The 27,231-nt window shown below is 40.4% G+C and overlaps 1 protein-coding gene and 1 long non-coding RNA gene across 7 annotated transcripts in view; one reads left to right on the top strand and one right to left on the bottom strand.

The window, feature by feature from the left end:
- Nucleotides 1–27,231, bottom strand: part of LOC142671136 (oocyte zinc finger protein XlCOF8.4-like) — a 143,101-nt gene that overhangs the window by 79,395 nt on the left and 36,475 nt on the right. The window contains exons 7-8 of one of the 4 annotated variants that reach the window (XM_075847154.1): nucleotides 21,569–21,656; nucleotides 21,287–21,476 (exon numbers count right to left, since the gene is read on the bottom strand). The exons of the other annotated variants lie outside the window; for them this stretch is intronic. Of the exons in view, the coding sequence (XP_075703269.1) occupies nucleotides 21,464–21,476; nucleotides 21,569–21,656 (101 nt within the window). The 3' untranslated portion in view covers nucleotides 21,287–21,463. Of the gene's footprint in view, nucleotides 1–21,286; nucleotides 21,477–21,568; nucleotides 21,657–27,231 lie in introns of those variants that run through there. 4 annotated transcript variants of the gene reach the window in all.
- The window catches only part of LOC142671140 (uncharacterized), a 153,080-nt gene that overhangs the window by 106,190 nt on the left and 19,659 nt on the right, over nucleotides 1–27,231 (top strand). The window lies entirely within an intron of this gene.

Here is a 27,231-nt window from a genome sequence, read left to right as displayed (position 1 = left end):
TAAGTAAAGAGGCTCTGTCACCACATTATAAGTGTCCTATCTCCTATATAAGTAATGAGGCTCTGTCACTACATTATAAGTGCCCTATCTCCTATATAAGTAAAGAGGCTCTGTCACCACATTATAAGTGCCCTATCTCCTATATAAGTAAAGAGACTCTGTCACCACATTATAAGTGTCCTATCTCCTATATAAGTAAAGAGGCTCTGTCACCACATTATAAGTGTCCTATCTCCTATATAAGTAAAGAGGCTGTCACCACATTATAAGTGTCCTATCTCTTATATAAGTAAAGAGACTCTGTCACCACATTATAAGTGTCCTATCTCCTATATAAGTAAAGAGACTGTCACCACATTATAAGTGCCCTATCTCCTATATAAGTAAAGAGGCTCTGTCACCACATTATAAGTGTCCTATCTCCTATATAAGTAAAGAGACTCTGTCACCACATTATAAGTGCCCTATCTCCTATATAAGTAAAGAGGCTCTGTCACCACATTATAAGTGCCCTATCTCCTATATAAGTAAAGAGGCTGTCACCACATTATAACTGCCCTATCTCCTATATAAGTAAAGAGGCTCTGTCACCACATTATAAGTGCCCTATCTCCTATATAAGTAAAGAGGCTCTGTCACCACATTATAAGTGTCCTATCTCCTATATAAGTAAAGAGGCTGTCACCACATTATAAGTGCCCTATCTCCTATATAAGTAATGAGACTCTGTCACCACATTATAAGTGTCCTATCTCCTATATAAGTAAAGAGGCTGTCACCACATTATAAGTGCCCTATCTCCTATATAAGTAAAGAGGCTCTGTCACCACATTATAAGTGTCCTATCTCCTATATAAGTAAAGAGGCTCTGTCACCACATTATAAGTGTCCTGTTTCCTATATAAGTAAAGAGACTCTGTCACCACATTATAAGTGCCCTATCTCCTATATAAGTAAAGAGGCTCTGTCACCACGTTATAAGTGCCCTATCTCCTATATAAGTAAAGAGGCTGTCACCACATTATAAGTGTCCTATCTCCTATATAAGTAAAGAGACTCTGTCACCACATTATAAGTGCCCTATCTCCTATATAAGTAAAGAGGCTCTGTCACCACATTATAAGTGTCCTATCTCCTATATAAGTAAAGAGACTCTGTCACCACATTATAAGTGTCCTATCTCCTATATAAGTAAAGAGGCTCTGTCACCACATTATAAGTGCCCTATCTCCTATATAAGTAAAGAGGCTCTGTCACCACATTATAAGTGCCCTATCTCCTATATAAGTAAAGAGGCTCTGTCACCACATTATAAGTGTCCTATCTCCTATATAAGTAAAGAGGCTCTGTCACCACACTATAAGTGTCCTATCTCCTATATAAGTAAAGAGACTTTGTCACCACATTATAAGTGCCCTATCTCCTATATAAGTAAAGAGGCTGTCACCACATTATAAGTGCCCTATCTCCTATATAAGTAAAGAGGCTCTGTCACCACATTATAAGTGTCCTATCTCCTATATAAGTAAAGAGACTCTGTCACCACATTATAAGTGCCCTATCTCCTATATAAGTAAAGAGACTCTGTCACCACATTATAAGTGTCCTATCTCCTATATAAGTAAAGAGGCTGTCACCACATTATAAGTGCCCTATCTCCTATATAAGTAAAGAGGCTCTGTCACCACATTATAAGTGTCCTATCTCCTATATAAGTAAAGAGACTCTGTCACCACATTATAAGTGCCCTATCTCCTATATAAGTAAAGAGACTCTGTCACCACATTATAAGTGTCCTATCTCCTATATAAGTAAAGAGACTCTGTCACCACATTATAAGTGTCCTATCTCCTATATAAGTAAAGAGGCTCTGTCACCACATTATAAGTGTCCCATCTCCTATATAAGTAAAGAGGCTGTCACCACATTATAAGTGTCCTATCTCCTATATAAGTAAAGAGGCTCTGTCACCACACTATAAGTGCCCTATCTCCTATATAAGTAAAGAGGCTCTGTCACCACATTATAAGTGTCCTATCTCCTATATAAGTAAAGAGGCTGTCACCACATTATAAGTGCCCTATCTCCTATATAAGTAATGAGGCTCTGTCACCACATTATAAGTGCCCTATCTCCTATATAAGTAAAGGGGCTCTGTCACCACATTATAAGTGTCCTATCTCCTATATAAGTAAAGAGGCTCTGTCACCACACTATAAGTGCCCTATCTCCTATATAAGTTAAGAGGCTCTGTCACCACATTATAAGTGTCCTATCTCCTATATAAGTAAAGTGGCTGTCACCACATTATAAGTGCCCTATCTTCTATATAAGTAAAGAGGCTCTGTCACCACATTATAAGTGTCCTATCTCCTATATAAGTAATGAGGCTCTGTCACTACATTATAAGTGCCCTATCTCCTATATAAGTAAAGAGGCTCTGTCACCACATTATAAGTGCCCTATCTCCTATATAAGTAAAGAGACTCTGTCACCACATTATAAGTGTCCTATCTCCTATATAAGTAAAGAGGCTCTGTCACCACATTATAAGTGTCCTATCTCCTATATAAGTAAAGAGGCTGTCACCACATTATAAGTGTCCTATCTCCTATATAAGTAATGAGACTCTGTCACCACATTATAAGTGCCCTATCTCCTATATAAGTAAAGAGACACTGTCACCACATTATAAGTGCCCTATCTCCTATATAAGTAAAGAGGCTCTGTCACCACATTATAAGTGTCCTATCTCCTATATAAGTAAAGAGACTCTGTCACCACATTATAAGTGCCCTATCTCCTATATAAGTAATGAGACTCTGTCACCACATTATAAGTGTCCTATCTCCTATATAAGTAAAGAGGCTCTGTCACCACATTATAAGTGTCCTATCTCCTATATAAGTAAAGAGGCTCTGTCACCACATTATAAGTGTCCTATCTCCTATATAAGTAATGAGACTCTGTCACCACATTATAAGTGCCCTATCTCCTATATAAGTAAAGAGACACTGTCACCACATTATAAGTGCCCTATCTCCTATATAAGTAAAGAGGCTCTGTCACCACGTTATAAGTGCCCTATCTCCTATATAAGTAAAGAGGCTGTCACCACACTATAAGTGCCCTATCTCCTATATAAGTAATGAGACTCTGTCACCACATTATAAGTGTCCTATCTCCTATATAAGTAAAGAGGCTGTCACCACATTATAAGTGCCCTATCTCCTATATAAGTAAAGAGGCTCTGTCACCACATTATAAGTGTCCTATCTCCTATATAAGTAAAGAGGCTCTGTCACCACATTATAAGTGTCCTGTTTCCTATATAAGTAAAGAGACTCTGTCACCACATTATAAGTGCCCTATCTCCTATATAAGTAAAGAGGCTCTGTCACCACGTTATAAGTGCCCTATCTCCTATATAAGTAAAGAGGCTGTCACCACATTATAAGTGTCCTATCTCCTATATAAGTAAAGAGACTCTGTCACCACATTATAAGTGCCCTATCTCCTATATAAGTAAAGAGGCTCTGTCACCACATTATAAGTGTCCTATCTCCTATATAAGTAAAGAGGCTCTGTCACCACATTATAAGTGCCCTATCTCCTATATAAGTAAAGAGGCTCTGTCACCACATTATAAGTGTCCTATCTCCTATATAAGTAAAGAGGCTCTGTCACCACACTATAAGTGTCCTATCTCCTATATAAGTAAAGAGACTTTGTCACCACATTATAAGTGCCCTATCTCCTATATAAGTAAAGAGGCTGTCACCACATTATAAGTGCCCTATCTCCTATATAAGTAAAGAGGCTCTGTCACCACATTATAAGTGTCCTATCTCCTATATAAGTAAAGAGACTCTGTCACCACATTATAAGTGCCCTATCTCCTATATAAGTAAAGAGACTCTGTCACCACATTATAAGTGTCCTATCTCCTATATAAGTAAAGAGGCTGTCACCACATTATAAGTGCCCTATCTCCTATATAAGTAAAGAGGCTCTGTCACCACATTATAAGTGCCCTATCTCCTATATAAGTAAAGAGGCTCTGTCACCACATTATAAGTGTCCTATCTCCTATATAAGTAAAGAGACTCTGTCACCACATTATAAGTGCCCTATCTCCTATATAAGTAAAGAGACTCTGTCACCACATTATAAGTGTCCTATCTCCTATATAAGTAAAGAGGCTCTGTCACCGCATTATAAGTGTCCTATCTCCTATATAAATAAAGAGGCTGTCACCACATTATAAGTGTCCTATCTCCTATATAAGTAAAGAGGCTCTGTCACCACATTATAAGTGCCCTATCTCCTATATAAGTAAAGAGGCTCTGTCACCACATTATAAGTGTCCTATCTCCTATATAAGTAAAGAGGCTCTGTCACCACATTATAAGTGTCCTATCTCCTATATAAGTAAAGAGACTCTGTCACCACATTATAAGTGCCCTATCTCCTATATAAGTAAAGAGGCTCTGTCACCACATTATAAGTGCCCTATCTCCTATATAAGTAAAGAGACTCTGTCACCACATTATAAGTGTCCTATCTCCTATATAAGTAAAGAGGCTCTGTCACCACATTATAAGTGTCCTGTTTCCTATATAAGTAAAGAGACTCTGTCACCACCTTATAAGTGCCCTATCTCCTATATAAGTAAAGAGGCTCTGTCACCACATTATAAGTGTCCTATCTCCTATATAAGTAATTAGACTCTGTCACCACATTATAAGTGTCCTATCTCCTATATAAGTAAAGAGGCTCTGTCACCACATTATAAGTGCCCTGTCTCCTATATAAGTAAAGAGGCTCTGTCACCACATTATAAGTGTCCTATCTCCTATATAAGTAAAGAGGCTCTGTCACCACATTATAAGTGTCCTATCTCCTATATAAGTAAAGAGGCTGTCACCACATTATAAGTGTCCTATCTCCTATATAAGTAAAGAGGCTCTGTCACCACACTATAAGTGCCCTATCTCCTATATAAGTAAAGAGGCTCTGTCACCACATTATAAGTGTCCTATCTCCTATATAAGTAAAGAGGCTGTCACCACATTATAAGTGCCCTATCTCCTATATAAGTAATGAGGCTCTGTCACCACATTATAAGTGCCCTATCTCCTATATAAGTAAAGGGGCTCTGTCACCACATTATAAGTGTCCTATCTCCTATATAAGTAAAGAGGCTCTGTCACCACACTATAAGTGCCCTATCTCCTATATAAGTAAAGAGGCTCTGTCACCACATTATAAGTGTCCTATCTCCTATATAAGTAAAGAGACTGTCACCACATTATAAGTGCCCTATCTTCTATATAAGTAAAGAGGCTCTGTCACCACATTATAAGTGTCCTATCTCCTATATAAGTAATGAGGCTCTGTCACTACATTATAAGTGCCCTATCTCCTATATAAGTAAAGAGGCTCTGTCACCACATTATAAGTGCCCTATCTCCTATATAAGTAAAGAGACTCTGTCACCACATTATAAGTGTCCTATCTCCTATATAAGTAAAGAGGCTCTGTCACCACATTATAAGTGTCCTATCTCCTATATAAGTAAAGAGGCTGTCACCACATTATAAGTGTCCTATCTCTTATATAAGTAAAGAGACTCTGTCACCACATTATAAGTGCCCTATCTCCTATATAAGTAAAGAGACTGTCACCACATTATAAGTGCCCTATCTCCTATATAAGTAAAGAGGCTCTGTCACCACATTATAAGTGTCCTATCTCCTATATAAGTAAAGAGACTCTGTCACCACATTATAAGTGCCCTATCTCCTATATAAGTAAAGAGGCTCTGTCACCACATTATAAGTGCCCTATCTCCTATATAAGTAAAGAGGCTCTGTCACCACATTATAAGTGTCCTATCTCCTATATAAGTAAAGAGACTCTGTCACCACATTATAAGTGTCCTATCTCCTATATAAGTAAAGAGGCTGTCACCACATTATAACTGCCCTATCTCCTATATAAGTAAAGAGGCTCTGTCACCACATTATAAGTGTCCTATCTCCTACATAAGTAAAGAGGCTCTGTCACCACTTTATAAGTGCCCTATCTCCTATATAAGTAAAGAGACTCTGTCACCACATTATAAGTGTCCTATCTCCTATATAAGTAAAGAGGCTCTGTCACCACATTATAAGTGCCCTATCTCCTATATAAGTAAAGCGGCTGTCACCACATTATAAGTGCCCTATCTCCTATATAAGTAAAGAGGCTCTGTCACCACATTATAAGTGCCCTATCTCCTATATAAGTAAAGAGGCTCTGTCACCACATTATAAGTGTCCTATCTCCTATATAAGTAAAGAGGCTCTGTCACCACATTATAAGTGTCCTATCTCCTATATAAGTAAAGAGGCTCTGTCACCACATTATAAGTGTCCTATCTCCTATATAAGTAAAGAGACACTGTCACCACATTATAAGTGCCCTATCTCCTATATAAGTAAAGAGGCTCTGTCACCACATTATAAGTGTCCTATCTCCTATATAAGTAAAGAGGCTCTGTCACCACATTATAAGTGTCCTATCTCCTATATAAGTAAAGAGACTCTGTCACCACATTATAAGTGCCCTATCTCCTATATAAGTAATGAGACTCTGTCACCACATTATAAGTGTCCTATCTCCTATATAAGTAAAGAGGCTCTGTCACCACATTATAAGTGTCCTATCTCCTATATAAGTAAAGAGGCTCTGTCACCACATTATAAGTGTCCTATCTCCTATATAAGTAAAGAGACACTGTCACCACATTATAAGTGCCCTATCTCCTATATAAGTAAAGAGGCTCTGTCACCACATTATAAGCGTCCTATCTCCTATATAAGTAAAGAGGCTCTGTCACCACATTATAAGTGCCCTATCTCCTATATAAGTAAAGAGGCTGTCACCACATTATAAGTGTCCTATCTCCTATATAAGTAAAGAGGCTCTGTCACCACATTATAAGTGTCCTATCTCCTATATAAGTAAAGAGGCTGTCACCACATTATAAGTGTCCTATCTCCTATATAAGTAAAGAGGCTCTGTCACCACATTATAAGTGTCCTATCTCCTATATAAGTAAAGAGGCTCTGTCACCATATTATAAGTGTCCTATCTCCTATATAAGTAAAGAGGCTCTGTCACCACATTATATGTGCCCTATCTCCTATATAAGTAAAGAGACTCTGTCACCACATTATAAGTGTCCTGTCTCCTACATGATGTGATCGGCGCTGTAATGTCGGTGACAGTAATGCTTTTTATTTAGAAAACGTTCTATATTTACCACGTTAGGAGCGATTTTAGCTTTATGCTAATGAGTTTCTTAATGCCCAACTGGGCGTGTTTTTCCATTAGACCAAGTGGGCGTTGTAAAGAGGAGTGTATGACGCTGACCAATCAGCATCATGCACTTCTCTCCATTCATTTAGTCACCGCATAGTAAGGGTATGTTCACACAGCTTATTTACGGACGTAATTCGGGCGTTTTCCGCCTCGATTTACATCCGAAAATGCGGCTCGATAGCATCGGCAAACATCTGCCCATTGAAAGCAATGGGTTTTACGTTGGTCTATTCCCACGAGGCGTAAATTTACGCGTCGCTGTCAAAAGATGGCGCGTAAATAGACGCCCGCGTCAAAGAAGTGCCTGTCACTTCTTCAGACGTAAATGAAGCCGTTTTCCATTGACTCCATGGAAAAACAGCTTCATTTACGTCCGTAATTGACGCCGCGAAAAAGCGCCTCAACATGCCATGTCGGCTGAAATTACGGAGCTGTTTTCTCCTGAAAACAGCCCCGTAATTTCAGCCGTTACGGACACTGCCGTGTGAACATACCCTAACACTGCGTTGTTCACTATGTGCTGTCTTAGGCTATGTTCACACGGGGTATTTTGCAGAGTTTTTTTACGCAGAAACCGCGTCGCAAAACTCGGCAAAAACGGCCCGAGAACGCCTCCCATTGATTTCAATGGGAGGCGTCGACGTCTTTTTCCCGCGAGCAGTAAAACTGCCTCGCGGGAAAAAGAAGCGACATGCCCTATCTTCGGGCGCTTCCGCCTCTGACCTCCCATTGACTTCAATGGGAGGCAGGAGAAAGCGTATTTCTCGCTGTTTTATGCCCGCGGCGCTCAATGGCCGCGGGCGAAAAACGGCGCGATAATCGCCGCGAAAATCGGCGTGCAGGGAGAGGAATATCTGCCTCAAAGTTCCAAACGGAATTTTGAGGCAGATATTCCTCCCCCAAAATACTCCGTGTGAACATAGCCTGTTTAGACAGCCCAGCCAGGAAGGGATGTCTATTCACAATCCCGACACTTCGTTAACGTATCTGTGGTACTTACAGCAGAGCAAGCGTAATCTCCCTGTAACCTGTGATTTATAGCGAGATCTCGCTATTTAAGTAATAGTACGTCCTGGTAAAAACTGCCATTCCGCCCCCATCCCATCTGTGAGCAATGACAACTGCTGTCACAAACAGCAGTTGTCACATCTCCTTCCCCAGGGTCCCCGCCGATTAACTCCTTAGAAGCCGCGTTCAATAGCGTTTGCGGCTTCTAAGTGGTTAGAACACAATCGACGGCCCCGCAAAGTGATTACATATGCCCTGATGTACTCCGCATAGTTTACATATATCCTGATGTACTCCTCACAGATTACATATACCCTGATGTACCCCGCTCAGATTACATATACCCTGATGTACTCCTCACAGATTACATATACCCTGATGTACTCCTCACAGTTTACATATATCCTGATGTACTCCTCACATATTACATATACCCTGATGTACTCCTCACAGATTACATATACCCTGATGTACTCCTCACATATTCCATATACCCTGATGTACTCCTCACATATTACATATACCCTGATGTACTCCTCACAGATTACATATACCCTGATGTACTCCTCACAGATTACATATACCCTGATGTACTCCTCACATATTACATATACCCTGATGTACTCCTCACATATTACATATATCCTGATGTACTCCTCACAGATTACATATACACTGATGTACTCCTCACAGATTACATATACCCTGATGTACTCCTCACAGATTACATATACCCTGATGTACTCCACACAGATTACATATATCCTGATGTACTCCTCATTGATTACATATACTCTGATGTACTCCTCACATATTACATATACCCTGATGTACTCCTCAGATTACATATACCCTGATGTACTCCTCACATATTACATACACCCTGATGTACTCCTCACAGATTACATATACCCTGATGTACTCCTCACATATTACATATACCCTGATGTACTCCTCACATATTACATATACCCTGATGTACTCCTCACATCTTACATATACCCTGATGTACTCCACACAAATTACATATACCCTGATGTACTCCTCACAGATTACATATACCCTGATGTACTCCTCACACCTTACATATACCCTGATGTACTCCTCACAGCTTACATATACCCTGATGTACTCCTCACAGCTTACATATACCCTGATGTACTCCTCACAGCTTACATATACCCTGATGTACTCAACCCAGTTTACATATACCCTGATGTACTCCTCACAGATTACATATATCCTGATGTACTCCTCACAGATTACATATATCCTGATGTACTCCTCACAGTTTACATATACCCTGATGTACTCCTCACAGATTACATATACCCTGATGTACTACTCACAGATTACATATACCCTGATGTACTCCTCACAATTTACATATACCCTGATGTACTCATCACAGCTTACATATACCCTGATGTACTCCTCACATATTACATATACCCTGATGTACTCCTCACATATTACATATACCCTGATGTACTCCTCACAGATTACATATACCCTGATGTACTCCTCACATATTACATATACCCTGATGTACTCCTCACAGATTACATATACACTGATGTACTCCTCACATATTACATATACCCTGATGTACTCCTCACATATTACATATATCCTGATGTACTCCTCACAGATTACATATACCTTGATGTACTCCTCACATATTACATATACCCTGATGTACTCCTCACATATTACATATACCTTGATGTACTCCTCACATATTACATATACCCTGATGTACTCCTCACATAATACATATACCCTGATGTACTCCTCACATATTACATATATCCTGATGTACTCCTCACAGATTACATATATCCTGATGTACTCCTCACAGTTTACATATACCCTGATGTACTCCTCACAGATTACATATACCCTGATGTACTCCTCACAGATTACATATACCCTGATGTACTACTCACAGATTACATATACCCTGATGTACTCCTCACAATTTACATATACCCTGATGTACTCCTCCCAGCTTACATATACCCTGATGTACTCCTCACAGATTACATATACCCTGATGTACTCCTCACAATTTACATATACCCTGATGTACTCATCACAGCTTACATATACCCTGATGTACTCCTCACATATTACATATACCCTGATGTACTCCTCACATATTACATATACCCTGATGTACTCCTCACAGATTACATATACCCTGATGTACTCCTCACATATTACATATACCCTGATGTACTCCTCACAGATTACATATACACTGATGTACTCCTCACATATTACATATACCCTGATGTACTCCTCACATATTACATATATCCTGATGTACTCCTCACAGATTACATATACCTTGATGTACTCCTCACATATTACATATACCCTGATGTACTCCTCACATATTACATATACCTTGATGTACTCCTCACATATTACATATACCCTGATGTACTCCTCACATAATACATATACCCTGATGTACTCCTCACATATTACATATATCCTGATGTACTCCTCACAGATTACATATATCCTGATGTACTCCTCACAGTTTACATATACCCTGATGTACTCCTCACAGATTACATATACCCTGATGTACTCCTCACAGATTACATATACCCTGATGTACTACTCACAGATTACATATACCCTGATGTACTCCTCACAATTTACATATACCCTGATGTACTCCTCCCAGCTTACATATACCCTGATGTACTCCTCACAGATTACATATATCCTGATGTACTACTCACAGATTGCATATATCCTGATGTACTCCTTACATATACCCTGATGTACTCCTCACATATTACATATACCCTGATGTACTCCTCACAGATTACATATACACTGATGTACTCCTCACAGATTACATATACCCTGATGTACTCCTCACAGATTACATATACCCTGATGTACTCCACACAGATTACATATATCCTGATGTACTCCTCATTGATTACATATACTCTGATGTACTCCTCACATATTACATATACCCTGATGTACTCCTCAGATTACATATACCCTGATGTACTCCTCACATATTACATATACCCTGATGTACTCCTCACAGATTACATATACCCTGATGTACTCCTCACATATTACATATACCCTGATGTACTCCTCACATCTTACATATACCCTGATGTACTCCACACAAATTACATATACCCTGATGTACTCCTCACAGATTACATATACCCTGATGTACTCCTCACAGATTACATATACCCTGATGTTCTCCTCACATCTTACATATATCCTGATGTACTCCTCACAATTTACATATACCCTGATGTACTCCTCACAGATTACATATACCCTGATGTACTCCGCAGATTACATATATCCTGATGTACTCCTCACAGATTGCATATATCCTGATGTACTCCTTACATATACCCTGATTTACTCCTCACATATTACATATACCCTGATGTACTCCTCACAGATTACATATACACTGATGTACTCCTCACAGATTACATATACCCTGATGTACTCCTCACAGATTACATATACCCTGATGTACTCCACACAGATTACATATATCCTGATGTACTCCTCACAGATTACATATACCCTGATGTACTACTCACAGATTACATATACCCTGATGTACTCCTCACAATTTACATATACCCTAATGTACTCCTCACAGCTTACATATACCCTGATGTACTCCTCACAGATTACATATATCCTGAAGTACTCCTCACAGATTGCATATATCCTGATGTACTCCTTACATATACCCTGATGTACTCCTCACATATTACATAAACCCTGATGTACTCCTCACAGATTACATATACACTGATGTACTCCTCACAGATTACATATACCCTGATGTACTCCTCACAGATTACATATACCCTGATGTACTCCACACAGATTACATATATCTTGATGTACTCCTCATTGATTACATATACTCTGATGTACTCCTCACATATTACATATACCCTGATGTACTCCTCAGATTACATATACCCTGATGTACTCCTCACATATTACATATACCCTGATGTACTCCTCACAGATTACATATACCCTGATGTACTCCTCACATATTACATATACCCTGATGTACTCCTCACATCTTACATATACCCTGATGTACTCCACACAAATTACATATACACTGATGTACTACTCACATATTACATATACCCTGATGTTCTCCTCACATTTTACATATATCCTGATGTACTACTCACAGATTACATATACCCTGATGTACTACTCACAGATTACATATATCCTGATGTACTCCTCACATATTACATATATCCTGATGTACTCCTCACATATTACATATACCCTGATGTACCCCTCACATATTACATATACCCTGATGTACCCCTCACAGATTACATATACCCTGATGTACTCCTCACAGATTACATATACCCTGATGTACTCCTCACATATTACATATACCCTGATGTACTCCTCACAGATTACATATACCCTGATGTACACCTCACATATTACATATACCCTGATGTACTCCTCACATTTTACATATAACCTGATATACTCCTCACAGATTACATATACCCAGATGTACTCCTCACATATTACATATACCCTGATGTACTCCTCACATCTTACATATACCCTGATGTACTACTAACAGATTACATATACCCTGATGTACTCCTCACAGATTACACATACCCTGATGTACTCCTCACAGATTACATATACCCTGATGTACTCCTCAGATTACATATATCCTGATGTACTCCTCACATATTACATATACCCTGATGTACTCCTCACACCTTACATATACCCTGATGTACTCCTCACAGCTTACATATACCCTGATGTACTCCTCACAGCTTATATATACCCTGATGTACTCAACCCAGTTTACATATACCCTGATGTACTCCTCACATATTACATATATCCTGATGTACTCCTCACAGATTACATATATCCTGATGTACTCCTCACAGTTTACATATACCCTGATGTACTCCTCACAGATTACATATACCCTGATGTACTCCTCACAGATTACATATACCCTGATGTACTACTCACAGATTACATATACCCTGATGTACTCCTCACAATTTACAAATACCCTGATGTAATCCTCATAGATAACATATATCCTGATGTACTCCTCACAGTTTACATATACCCTGATGTACTTGTCACAGATTACATTTACCCTGATGTACTCCTCACATACTACATATACCCTGATATACTCCGCACAGCTTACATATACCCTGATGTACTCCTCACAGTTTACATATACCCTGATGTACTCCTCACAGATTACATATATCCTGATGTACTCCGCCCATCTTACATATACCCTGATGTACTCCGCACAGCTTACATATACCCTGATGTACTCTGTCCAGCTTACATATACCCTGATGTACTCCGCTCAGATTACATATACTCTAATGTACTACGCAGATTACATATCCTGATGTACTCCGCCCAGTTTACATATACCCTGATGTACTCAGCACAGATTACATATATCCTGATGTACTCCTCACAGTTTACATATACTCTGATGTACTCCGTCCTGCTTACATATACCCTGATGTACTCCGCTCAGATTACATATACCCTGATGTACTCCTCACGGCTTACATATACCCTGATGTACTCAACCCAGCTTACATATACCCTGATGTACTCCTCACGTATTACATATATCCTGATGTACTCCTCACAGATTACATATATCCTGATGTACTCCTCACAGATTACATATATCCTGATGTACTCCTCACAATTTACAAATACCCTGATGTACTTTTCACAGATTACATATACCCGGATGTAATCCTCATAGATAACATATCTCCTGATGTACTCCTCACAGTTTACATATACCCTGATGTACTCGTCACAGATTACATATACCCTGATGTACTCCTCATAGATAACATATATCCTGATGTACTCCTCACATATTACATATACCCTGATATACTCCGCACAGCTTACATATACCCTGATGTACTCCACACAGTTTACATATACCCTGATGTACTCCTCACAGATTACATATATCCTGATGTACTCCGCCCATTTTACATATACCCTGATGTACTCCGCACAGTTTACATATACCCTGATGTACTCCGCTCAGATTACATATACCCTAATGTACTACGCAGATTACATATCCTGATGTACTCCGCCCAGTTTACATATACCCTGATGTACTCAGCACAGATTACATATAGCCTGATGGGCTCCTCACATATTACATATACCCTGATGTACTCCTCACATATTACATATACCCTGATGTACTCCTCACAGATTACATATATCCTGATGTACTCCTCACAGATTACATATACCCTAATGTACTCCTCACATATTACATATACCCTGATATACTCCTCACATCTTACATATAGCCTGATGTACTCCTCACATATTACATATACCCTGATGTACTCCTCACAGATTACATATTCCCTGATATACTCCTCACATATTACATATACCCTGATGTGCTCCTCACATATTACATATACCCTGATGTACTCCTCCCATATTACATATACCCTGATGTACTCCTCACATATTACATATACCCTGATGTACTCCTCACATATTACATATACCCTGATGTACTCCTCACAGATTACATATACCCTGATGTACTCCTCACAGATTACATATACCCTGATGTACTCCTCACATATTACATATACCCTGATGTACTCCTCACATATTACATATACCCTGATGTATTCCTCACAGATTACATATACCCTGATGTACTCCTCACATATTACATATATCCTGATGTACTCCTCACATATTACATATAACCTGATGTACTCCTCACAGATTACATATACCCTGATGTGCTCCTCACATATTACATATATCCTGATGTACTCCTCACATATTACATATATCCTGATGTACTCCTCACATCTTACATATACCCTGATGTACTCCTTACATATTACATATACCCTGATGTGCTCCTCACATCGTACTCCTCACATATTACATATATCCTGATGTACTCCTCACAGATTACATATACCCTGATGTACTCCTCACATATTACATATACCCTGATGTACTCCTCACAGATTACATATACCCTGATGTACTCCTCACATATTACATATACCCTGATGTACTCCTCACATATTACATATACCCTGATGTACTCCTCATATATTACATATACACTGATGTACTCCTCACAGATTACATATACCCTAAAGTACTCCTCACAGATAACATATACCCTAATGTACTCCTCCCATTTTACATATATCCTGATGTACTCCTCACATATTACATATACCCTGATGTACTCCTCACAGATTACATATATCCTGATGTACTCCTCACATATTACATATACCCTGATGTATTCCTCACATATTACATATATCCTGATGTACTCCTCACATATTACATATACCCTGATGTATTCCTCACATATTACATATATCCTGATGTACTCCTCACAGATTACATATTCCCTGATATACTCCTCACATATTACATATACCCTGATGTGCTCCTCACATATTACATATACCCTGATGTACTCCTCACAGCTTACATATACCCTGATGTACTCCTCACATATTACATATACCCTGATGTACTCCTCACATATTACATATACCCTGATGTACTCCTCACATATTACATATACCCTGATGTACTCCTCACATATTACATATACCCTGATGTACTCCTCCCATATTACATATACCCTGATGTACTCCTCACATATTACATATACCCTGATGTACTCCTCACAGATTACATATACCCTGATGTACTCCTCACAGATTACATATACCCTGATGTACTCCTCACAGATTACATATACCCTGATGTACTCCTCACAGATTACATATACCCTGATGTACTCCTCACAGATTACATATATCCTGATGTACTCCTCACATATTACATATACCCTGATGTACTCCTCACAGATTACATATACCCTGATGTACTCCTCACATATTACATATACCCTGATGTACTCCTCACAGATTACATATACCCTGATGTACTCCTCACATATTACATATACCCTGATGTACTCCTCATAGATTACATATACCCTGATGTACTCCTCACAGATTACATATACCCTGATGTACTCCTCACATATTACATATATCCTGCTGTACTCCTCACAGATTACATATACCCTGATGTACTCCTCACATATTACATATACCCTGATGTACTCCTCACATATTACATATACCCTGATATACTCCTCACATATTACATATACCCTGATATACTCCTCACATATTACATATACCCTGATGTACTCCTTGTTATCGTTTCTTTCTTTTTAAATATAAATAAATTTTGAGCTAAAACGACTTTATTTCCACTGCTCAATTCTAATACAATCGATGTAACACCTGTGGTGTCAAAATGCTCACTGCAGCCCTAAATGCTCGCCCTGAGGGGTGTAGAATCCAAAATGGGGTCATTTGGGGAGGGTCTCCATACCTCCGAACACTCCCAGATTCCAGGTGGTGTCCCGATCGGCCGCTGGCATGTCCCGGTGTCAACTGCATCTACGTTCTCAGGACACAGACCAGGGCCAGCGTCCACACATGGTCGAATCGGGCAAATGCCGGGGCCCCCTGCTCTTATAGGGGGGTCCACTCAGCTGACGGCTGCTTTATGCTGCCCAGCTCAATTTCACTTTGCACAAACTGGGGGTCTTTCATATTTGTTCTCCCGTTTCTGCCGCCGCGTGAGTTGCTCCGCAAAGAGTCCAATAAGTCACATGGCACACTAGGGCCACATATGTCATATCACTAAACACTGCAGAATCGGGGTAATAAATATTGAGCTGTGATTCTCTGTTATCATCTGCTGTGTTAGTGAAATAAAGGAATAAAATTATATCTGCAGAATAAGAGAAACATTCGGACATTTCACCCCCACTTTTTATGGGGGGGGGGTAATATATTGTCCCTTGTTGGCATTACTTTATCTGTCCTTCTGTTTTATGTCGTTAGAAAATGTATAAATTTACCAGCAATTGTTTATATTTTCAAGAAAAATTCCAAAAAGCCTCCAGACAGATACAGAGTGATATATTCTGCAGATTATTACACCACTGACCTCTCTACAGATCTGCAGAACATTGCTCTGTCCTCTCCACCTCCTGACAGATACAGAGTGATATATTCTGCAGATTATTACACCACTGACCTCTCTAGAGACCTGCAGAACATTGCTCTGTCCTCTCCACCTCCTGACAGATACAGAGTGATATATTCTGCAGATTATTACACCACTGACCTCTCTAGATATCTGCAGAACATTGCTCTGTCCTCTACTGACAGATACATAGTGATATATTCTGCAGATTATTACACCACTGACCTCTCTACAGATCTGCAGAACATTGCTCTGTCCTCTACTGATAGATACAGAGTGATATATTCTGCAGATTATTACACCACTGACCTCTCTACAGATCTGCAGAACATTGCTCTGTCCTCTACTGACAGATACATAGTGATATATTCTGCAGATTATTACACCACTGACCTCTCTACAGATCTGCAGAACATTGCTCTGTCCTCTACTGACAGATACATAGTGATATATTCTGCAGATTATTACACCACTGACCTCTCTACAGATCTGCAGAACATTGCTCTGTCCTCTCCACCTCCTGACAGATACAGAGTGATATATTCTGCAGATTATTACACCACTGACCTCTCTAGAGATCTGCAGAACATTGCTCTGTCCTCTACTGACAGATACATAGTGATATATTCTGCAGAGTATTACACCACTGACCTCTCTACAGATCTGCAGAACATTGCTCTGTCCTCTACTGACAGATACAGAGTGATATATTCTGCAGATTATTACACCACTGACCTCTCTACAGATCTGCAGAACATTGCTCTGTCCTCTCCACCTCCTGACAGATACAGAGTGATATATTCTGCAGATTATTACACCACTGACCTGTCTACAGATCTGCAGAACATTGCTCTGTCCTCTACTGACAGATACAGAGTGATATATTCTGCAGATTATTACACCACTGACCTCTCTACAGATCTGCAGAACATTGCTCTGTCCTCTACTGACAGATACAGAGTGATATATTCTGCAGATTATTACACCACTGACCTCTCTACAGATCTGCAGAACATTGCTCTGTCCTCTACTGACAGATACAGAGTGATATATTCTGCAGATTATTACACCACTGACCTCTCTACAGATCTGCAGAACATTGCTCTGTCCTCTACTGACAGATACATAGTGATATATTCTGCAGATTATTACACCACTGACCTCTCTAGAGATCTGCAGAACATTGCTCTGTCCTCTACTGACAGATACATAGTGATATATTCTGCAGAGTATTACACCACTGACCTCTCTACAGATCTGCAGAACATTGCTCTGTCCTCTACTGACAGATACAGAGTGATATATTCTGCAGATTATTACACCACTGACCTCTCTACAGATCTGCAGAACATTGCTCTGTCCTCTCCACCTCCTGACAGATACAGAGTGATATATTCTGCAGATTATTACACCACTGACCTGTCTACAGATCTGCAGAACATTGCTCTGTCCTCTACTGACAGATACAGAGTGATATATTCTGCAGATTATTACACCACTGACCTCTCTACAGATCTGCAGAACATTGCTCTGTCCTCTACTGACAGATACAGAGTGATATATTCTGCAGATTATTACACCACTGACCTCTCTACAGATCTGCAGAACATTGCTCTGTCCTCTACTGACAGATACAGAGTGATATATTCTGCAGATTATTACACCACTGACCTCTCTACAGATCTGCAGAACATTGCTCTGTCCTCTACTGACAGATACATAGTGATATATTCTGCAGAGTATTACACCACTACCCTCTCTACAGATCTGCAGAACATTGCTCTGTCCTCTACTGACAGATACATAGTGATATATTCTGCAGATTATTACACCACTGACCTCTCTACAGATCTGCAGAACATTGCTCTGTCCTCTCCACCTCCTGACAGATACAGAGTGATATATTCTGCAGATTATTACACCACTGACCTCTCTAGAGATCTGCAGAACATTGCTCTGTCCTCTACTGACAGATACATAGTGATATATTCTGCAGAGTATTACACCACTGACCTCTCTAGAGATCTGCAGAACATTGCTCTGTCCTCTACTGACAGATACATAGTGATATATTCTGCAGAGTATTACACCACTGACCTCTCTACAGATCTGCAGAACATTGCTCTGTCCTCTACTGACAGATACAGTGATATATTCTGCAGATTATTACACCACTGACCTCTCTACAGATCTGCAGAACATTGCTCTGTCCTCTCCACCTCCTGACAGATACAGAGTGATATATTCTGCAGATTATTACACCACTGACCTGTCTACAGATCTGCAGAACATTGCTCTGTCCTCTACTGACAGATACAGAGTGATATATTCTGCAGATTATTACACCACTGACCTCTCTACAGATCTGCAGAACATTGCTCTGTCCTCTACTGACAGATACAGAGTGATATATTCTGCAGATTATTACACCACTGACCTCTCTACAGATCTGCAGAACATTGCTCTGTCCTCTACTGACAGATAGAGTGATATATTCTGCAGATTATTACACCACTTACAGATCTGCAGAACATTGCTCTGTCCTCTACTGACAGATACAGAGTGATATATTCTGCAGATTATTACACCACTGACCTGTCTACAGATCTGCAGAACATTGCTCTGTCCTCTACTGACAGATACATAGTGATATATTCTGCAGATTATTACACCACTGACCTGTCTAGATATCTGCAGAACATTGCTCTGTCCTCTACTGACAGATACATAGTGATATATTCTGCAGATTATTACACCACTGACCTCTCTACAGATCTGCAGAACATTGCTCTGTCCTCTCCACCTCCTGACAGATACATAGTGATATATTCTGCAGATTATTACACCACTGACCTGTCTACAGATCTGCAGAACATTGCTCTGTCCTCTACTGACAGATACATAGTGATATATTCTGCAGATTATTACACCACTGACCTCTCTACAGATCTGCAGAACATCGCTCCTCTACCTCCTGACAGATACAGAGTGATATATTCTGCAGATTATTACACCACTGACCTCTCTACAGATCTGCAGAACATTGCTCTGTCCTCTCCACCTCCTGACAGATACAGAGTGATATATTCTGCAGATTATTACACCACTGACCTCTCTACAGATCTGCAGAACATTGCTCTGTCCTCTACTGACAGATACAGAGTGATATATTCTGCAGATTATTACACCACTGACCTTTCTACAGATCTGCAGAACATTGCTCTGTCCTCTCCACCTCCTGACAGATACATAGTGATATATTCTGCAGATTATTACACCACTGACCTCTCTAGAGATCTGCAGAACATTGCTCTGTCCTCTACTGATAGATACAGAGTGATATATTCTGCAGAGTATTACACCACTGACCTCTCTAGAGATCTGCAGAACATTGCTCTGTCCTCTCCACCTCCTGACAGATACAGAGTGATATATTCTGCAGATTATTACACCACTGACCTGTCTAGAGATCTGCAGAACATTGCTCTGTCCTCTACTGACAGATACAGTGTGATATATTCTGCAGATTATTACACCACTGACCTCTCTACAGATCTGCAGAACATTGCTCTGTCCTCTCCACCTCCTGACAGATACAGAGTGATATATTCTGCAGAGTATTACACCTATAACCTTCGGACCCCCATAGAACACAGGTTCCCTGGATAAATTCCCCAATCTAGAAATGAAAACACTAAAAATGGTAAAAATAAATCTGTTTATTATAGAATCTGGTAGAATTTCTGTGCGGTTTTCTGTGGCTCCGGCCCTTTAACATGCGATGATCGGTGAGATGAAGAGGGGGAGGGTCCTTCTTCACCCGTGGATATGGCCGCCAGTCCACCCTTACACAGCTCGATCCTGGATCAGAAGAAACCGGAAACGTTTTTCATATTTTTCAAAGTCGGATCCTAGAAAAGGAAAAAATACAAATAAGCAAAAAAATTCACAAAACCTTCACCACAAGGAGAAGATGAAGACGAGCGGAAGACGTCAGACTTACCGGATCTCGCGTCTGCTCATCACTGGAGGAGTCTTCATGGGAATTTCAGATGGTTTAGGTGGTAAAGGCCACGATGTTGGGGTGACAACTGCAAAACAAATCAGAAATTCAGTGTCCAGGCGGCTGTAGAAGAGTCGTGAGGTGAGAAGATCATCAGTGGACGGCACTTACCTCACCTAAAGATGGTAAATGGGCCCCGAGCGGCAGATGGAAATAAGATGGCCGCTATCTCTCCCGGGGGTTGGGGGCCCTGATGGTAAATGGGCCCCAAGTGGCAGATGTTACTAAAATGGCCACTTTCTCTTTCGGGGGTTGGAGGCCCTGATGTTAACCGTAGCCCCCGAAAGGTCGTCCATCTCCACATCAGGAGCTGGAAATTGGCGTCCGCCAACCTCCATCTTCCCATCCTCCATCTCCACGTCCTCTGGAAACTGGCGTCCGCCAGCCTCCATCTTCTCATCCTCCTCCTCCATCTCCACGTCCTCTGGAAACTGGCGTCCGCCAGCCTCCATCTTCTCATCCTCCTCCTCCATCTCCACGTCCTCCGGAAATTGGCGTCCGCCAACCTCCATCTTCTCTACAACACTCATCATTGGAAACATCACCATCCTCCTCTTCTTCATATGAGACACGTCCATGATGAGAGCCAGCAAGAGAAACTGACACCGCGGTCAATGTGTGACCCCAATTTATAAACTTGATGATGTCACAACCTGAGGGCCATTATGTGCAAACGGAACACATGCAGATCACAGGCCCCGCCCTTCACATGACATCACGCTCAGATTCTCTAGAGGACGTCACGCTCAGAGAAATAGAATCTGCCCACATTCTAGATGACATCACAAGAAGCGTATCCCAGTGAACCGTTACAACAGAGCGGCCATTTATAACGTAATATGGTAGAAGAATACAGACAGTCGGGGGTTTTAAATAAAACATTTTTACACCGTTCACTGTGTGAGTCAAATAATGCCATGTTGTAATAGTTCCGGACTTTTACAGATGCAGCGATACCAATTTTATTATTATTTTTTTATTTTTACATTGTGCTTGGGGAAAATGGGAAATGTTTTTTTTTAACTTTAGATTATTTTTTTTTACACACATTTTATTAGTTCCCCTAGGGGACTTGAACCAGTGATCATTAGATCGCTGGTACAATACACTGCAATACATGGATGAGTTACGGAAACAGCGTAACTCGCTGAGCTACGCTGTTTCCGGAACTCCCATAGTAGTGAATGTCAGTTATAGAAGCAGCGTAGCGTGCTACTCTGTAGCCGTAACTACTATTCAGTTCTATGGGAGTTGCGGAAACTGCGTAGCTCAGAGAGTTACGCTGTTTGCGTACCTCGAACATGTAACCAGGAAGTGAAGTGGCCGGAAGACCGCGGAGCCGGGTAAGATGGAATGGGGCTTAGGGGGCCCCGTTCTAGAGATATTACACCTGTGGATATGTCATAAATGTCCTTCGTAGGAAAACCAATATAAATGCTGCGGTCGCTATTGACCACAGTATTTAACTAGTTAAACAGCGCCATCTCTGTTCCTAGCCGGTAGTGCAGCGTGTCAGAAGCTGACACCTGCAGTGTATGGGGCAGGCTCAGCGCGTGAGCCCGCTCCATACATCATCCCCTCCCCCGCCTGATGATGTGCTGGCACATCACGGGTCGGGAAGGGGTTAAGTAAGGAGCGGTCAGGGGGCCCGGCACTGCCGACTATAACACGCAGGGACTTGTTAGCAAGATTTATTCTTGCTAAAAACTGCGCCTTATAGTCCGAAAAATACTTTATATATATATTGATTGTAGATTTTGTCAATTGTATTTTCGGTACATAATTAACCCTGTCATGACCAGGGGTCATTGATGCCCCTGCGTCCAGGTCACATTTTCCGTTTCTGATTTGCACTTCTTTAGACGATAATAACTTTGCAACCGCTTTGAATATCACAACTATTTTAACTTTGATTTTTACAAGACTTATGAGGCTTTCATTTTCTAGATTAGTTTAATTAATTCCATATTTTACAATTTTATTATGAGCAGAAAAATCCCAAAAAAAATTGAAAAATAAACAATTTTGTAATTTTTTAAAATAGATTTACCCGTTATTTATGTGTGTGTGTGCGTATGTTATATATATATATAAATATATACACATATATATATACACACATACATACACACATACATATATACACATACATACACACATACATATATACACATACATACACACATACATGCACACATACATATATACACATACATACATACACATACATACACATACATACATACACATATATACACATACATACACACATACATATATACACACACACATACATACATACACATACATATATACACACACATACATACATATATACACATACATACACACACATACATATATCCACATACATACACACACATACACATACATACATATATACACATACATATATACACACTGTTGCAGTTCTTTAACGCCTTAACGCTCCATGACCTACTATTAGGTCATGCTAACTGTAGCGTTCGTGCTCAGTGACCTAATAGTAGGTCATGGAGTAAACACGGCGCCGTTCACGCGGGGCGCGTTCATGAGCTGTGATAGCTGCTGTTTCCGACAGCAGACTATCACTGCTCAATGTGCCGGGACCGATCGCGAAGCTTCCCCGCTGATTAACCCCTCAGAAGCCGCGTTCAATAGCGATCGCGGCTTCTTAGGGGTTAATCCGCCATCGCCGGCCTGCTACACGATAGCGGCCGGCGATGGTGACTATGGCAACCGGACACCAAACAATGGCGTCCGGCTATGCCATAGACGGAAGCCTAGTGGTTCCTGACAACGTCAGGACCCACTATGCTTGCTGTCAGTGAGTAGCTGACAGTTCTAATACACTGCACTACGCATGTAGTGCAGTGTATTAGAATTGCGATCAGGGCCTCCTGCCCTCAAGTCCCCTAGTGGGACAAAGTAATAAAGTTAAAAAATAGTTAAAAAAAGATGTGTAAAAATAAGAAAATAAAAGTTTTAAAAAGTATTAAAAGTAAAAATCCCCCTTTTTCCCTTATCAGTCATTTATTATTAATAAAAATATATAAACAAACAAACTATACATAATTGGTATCGCCGCGTCCGTAACGGCCTGAACTACAAAATGATTTCGTTATTTATCCCGCACGGTGAACGCCGTAAAATAAAATAATAATAGACCGTACCACAATCACAATTGTTTGGTCACTTCACATCCCAAAAAATTGAAGAAAAAGAGATCAAAAAGTCGCATGTACCGAAAAATGGTCCTGATCGAAACTACAGTTCGTTACGCAAAAAATAAGTCCTCGCACGGCTTTCTTGATGGAAAAATAAAGAAGTTCTGGCTCTTAGAATAAGGTAACACAAAAAGTAAATGATTGTTTACAAAACTTATTTTATTGTGCAAACGCCATAATACATAAAAAAAACTATAAACATCCGGTATCGCCGTAATCGTATCGCCCCGCAGAATAAAGTGAATGTCATTTATAGCGCACGGTGAACGCAGTAAAAAAAAAAGAATGAAAAAACAATAGTAGAATTGCTGTTTTTAGTCACCACGCCACCTAAAAATAGAATAAAAACTGATCAAACAGCCGCATGCCCCCCAAGAAAACTACAATGAATTACTCAAGGGGGTCTAGTTTCAAAATTGGGGTCACTTTTGGGGGGTTTCCACTGTTTTGGCACCACAAGACCTCTTCAAACCGGACATGGTGCCTAATATAAAGGAGGCCTCAAAATCCACTAGGTCTTCCTTTGCTTCTGAGGCCGGTGCTTCAGTCCATTACCGCACTAGGGCCACATGTGGGATATTTATCAAAACTGCAGAATCTGGGCAATACATTTTGAGTTGCGTTTCTCTGATAAATCCTTTTGTGTTATAGAAAAAAAATTGCATAAAAAGGATTTTCTGACAAAAATAAATATGTAAATTTCACCTCTACTTTGCTCTAAATTCCTGTGAAACACCTAAAGGGTTCATAAACTTTCTAAATGCTGTTGTGAATACTTTGAGGGGTCTAGTTTCTAAAATGGGGTGTTTGATGGGGGTTTCTAATATATGGGCCCCTCAAAGCAACTTCAGAACTGAACTGGAACCTAAAAAAATAAATAAATTAGGCAATACTTTGCTTCTTACATTATACTGATAATGAGCCGTGCCCACCCCGAGATGACCCCAGTTTTGACCGTTTGTATAAACGGAGACCCCTATTAGACCGTGCCAGTGCCCGGTTTTCCCAGCATTCACCCCCGAGAATTGTATTTCTATTGATGAGTCCCTGGTACATTTTAAAGGGAGGGTTCAATTCCGCGAGTACCTGCCGGGTAAGAGGGCAAGGTATGGCGTGAAGATGTATAAGCTGTGAGAGTGAATCAGGGTATACCTACAGATTTAGGATACATGAAGGAAAGGCCACCCCCAAACCAGACTGCATCCTGGACTACAATAGGTACTTGGGAGGGATGGACTTGTCAAATCAAGTCCTGAAGCCCTACAGCGCCATGCGGTGTGGTATAAGAAGCTGGCCGGGCACATCATACAGATGGCATTGTACAATGCGTTACGTGCTACGTCGATGTACAGGCCAGACGGGAACTTTCCTGGAATTTCAAGAGGTGGTTATCAAGAAACTAATCTTTAGGGACCAGGAAGGGGGGGCACCCAGTACTTCTGGAAGCGGGGCCACACGCATCGTACCAGGGCGGCAACACTTTCCAGGAGAAGTTCCCAAACCGGTGGAAAGGGAAAGAGTCAAAAGGGGTGCAGAGTCTGCTATAAGAGGGGGATAAGGAGGGACACAATATACCAATGTGACACGTGTCCTGAAAAACCAGAGCTCTGTATAAAAGATTGTTTTAAAATGTATCATACATCCCTTGATTTTTAATCTACCCCAGTTTTACTTACCCTGATGCACTCCGCACAGCTTATCCCCCCTCGTCTTTCCCTTCTGAGCCCTGCTGTGTGCCCAGGCAGCTGATAACAGCCACATGTAGGGTATTGCCGTACCCAGGAGAACCCACATTACATCTTATGGGGTGTATATCTCCGGTGGCGCATGCTGGGCACACTACATCGGACACTGACATGCCATATATATATATATATAAAATTGCAAATCTCACTCTGCACCATCTGCTGCGCATTATCTTTTACACAGTACCTGTGGGGTCAAAATGCTCACTACACCTCTAGTCTTAAGGGGTGTCGTTTTTAAAATGGGGTCACTTCTCGGGGGTTTCAACTGTACTGGTGCCTCAGGGGCTTCTGCATACATGACTTAGCACCAGAAAAGCTTCAGTAGGCCAAATGGTGGTCCTTTCCTTCTGATGCCTCACATGGGCCCAAACGTCAGTTTATCACCACAAATTGGGCATTGCCGCACTCAGGACAAATTGGGCAACAAAATGGGGTATTTTATTTCTTGTGAAAATAAGACATTTTCACCCAAAACTACATATTATTGGAAAAAATTAATTTTGTTTGAATTCCCAGTCCAATTCAAATAAGTTCTGTGAAAAAACTATGGGGTCAAAATGGTCACAACACCCATAAATGAATTCCTTGAGGGGTGTAGTTTCCAAAATGGGGTCACTTCTGGTGGGTT

This window comes from Rhinoderma darwinii, assembly GCF_050947455.1.
Source record: "Rhinoderma darwinii isolate aRhiDar2 chromosome 1 unlocalized genomic scaffold, aRhiDar2.hap1 SUPER_1_unloc_27, whole genome shotgun sequence".
NCBI classification, from domain to species: domain Eukaryota; kingdom Metazoa; phylum Chordata; class Amphibia; order Anura; family Rhinodermatidae; genus Rhinoderma; species Rhinoderma darwinii.
The sequence above is the reverse complement of the archived record's forward strand: the minus strand, read 5'-3'. Positions and strand labels throughout refer to the sequence as shown.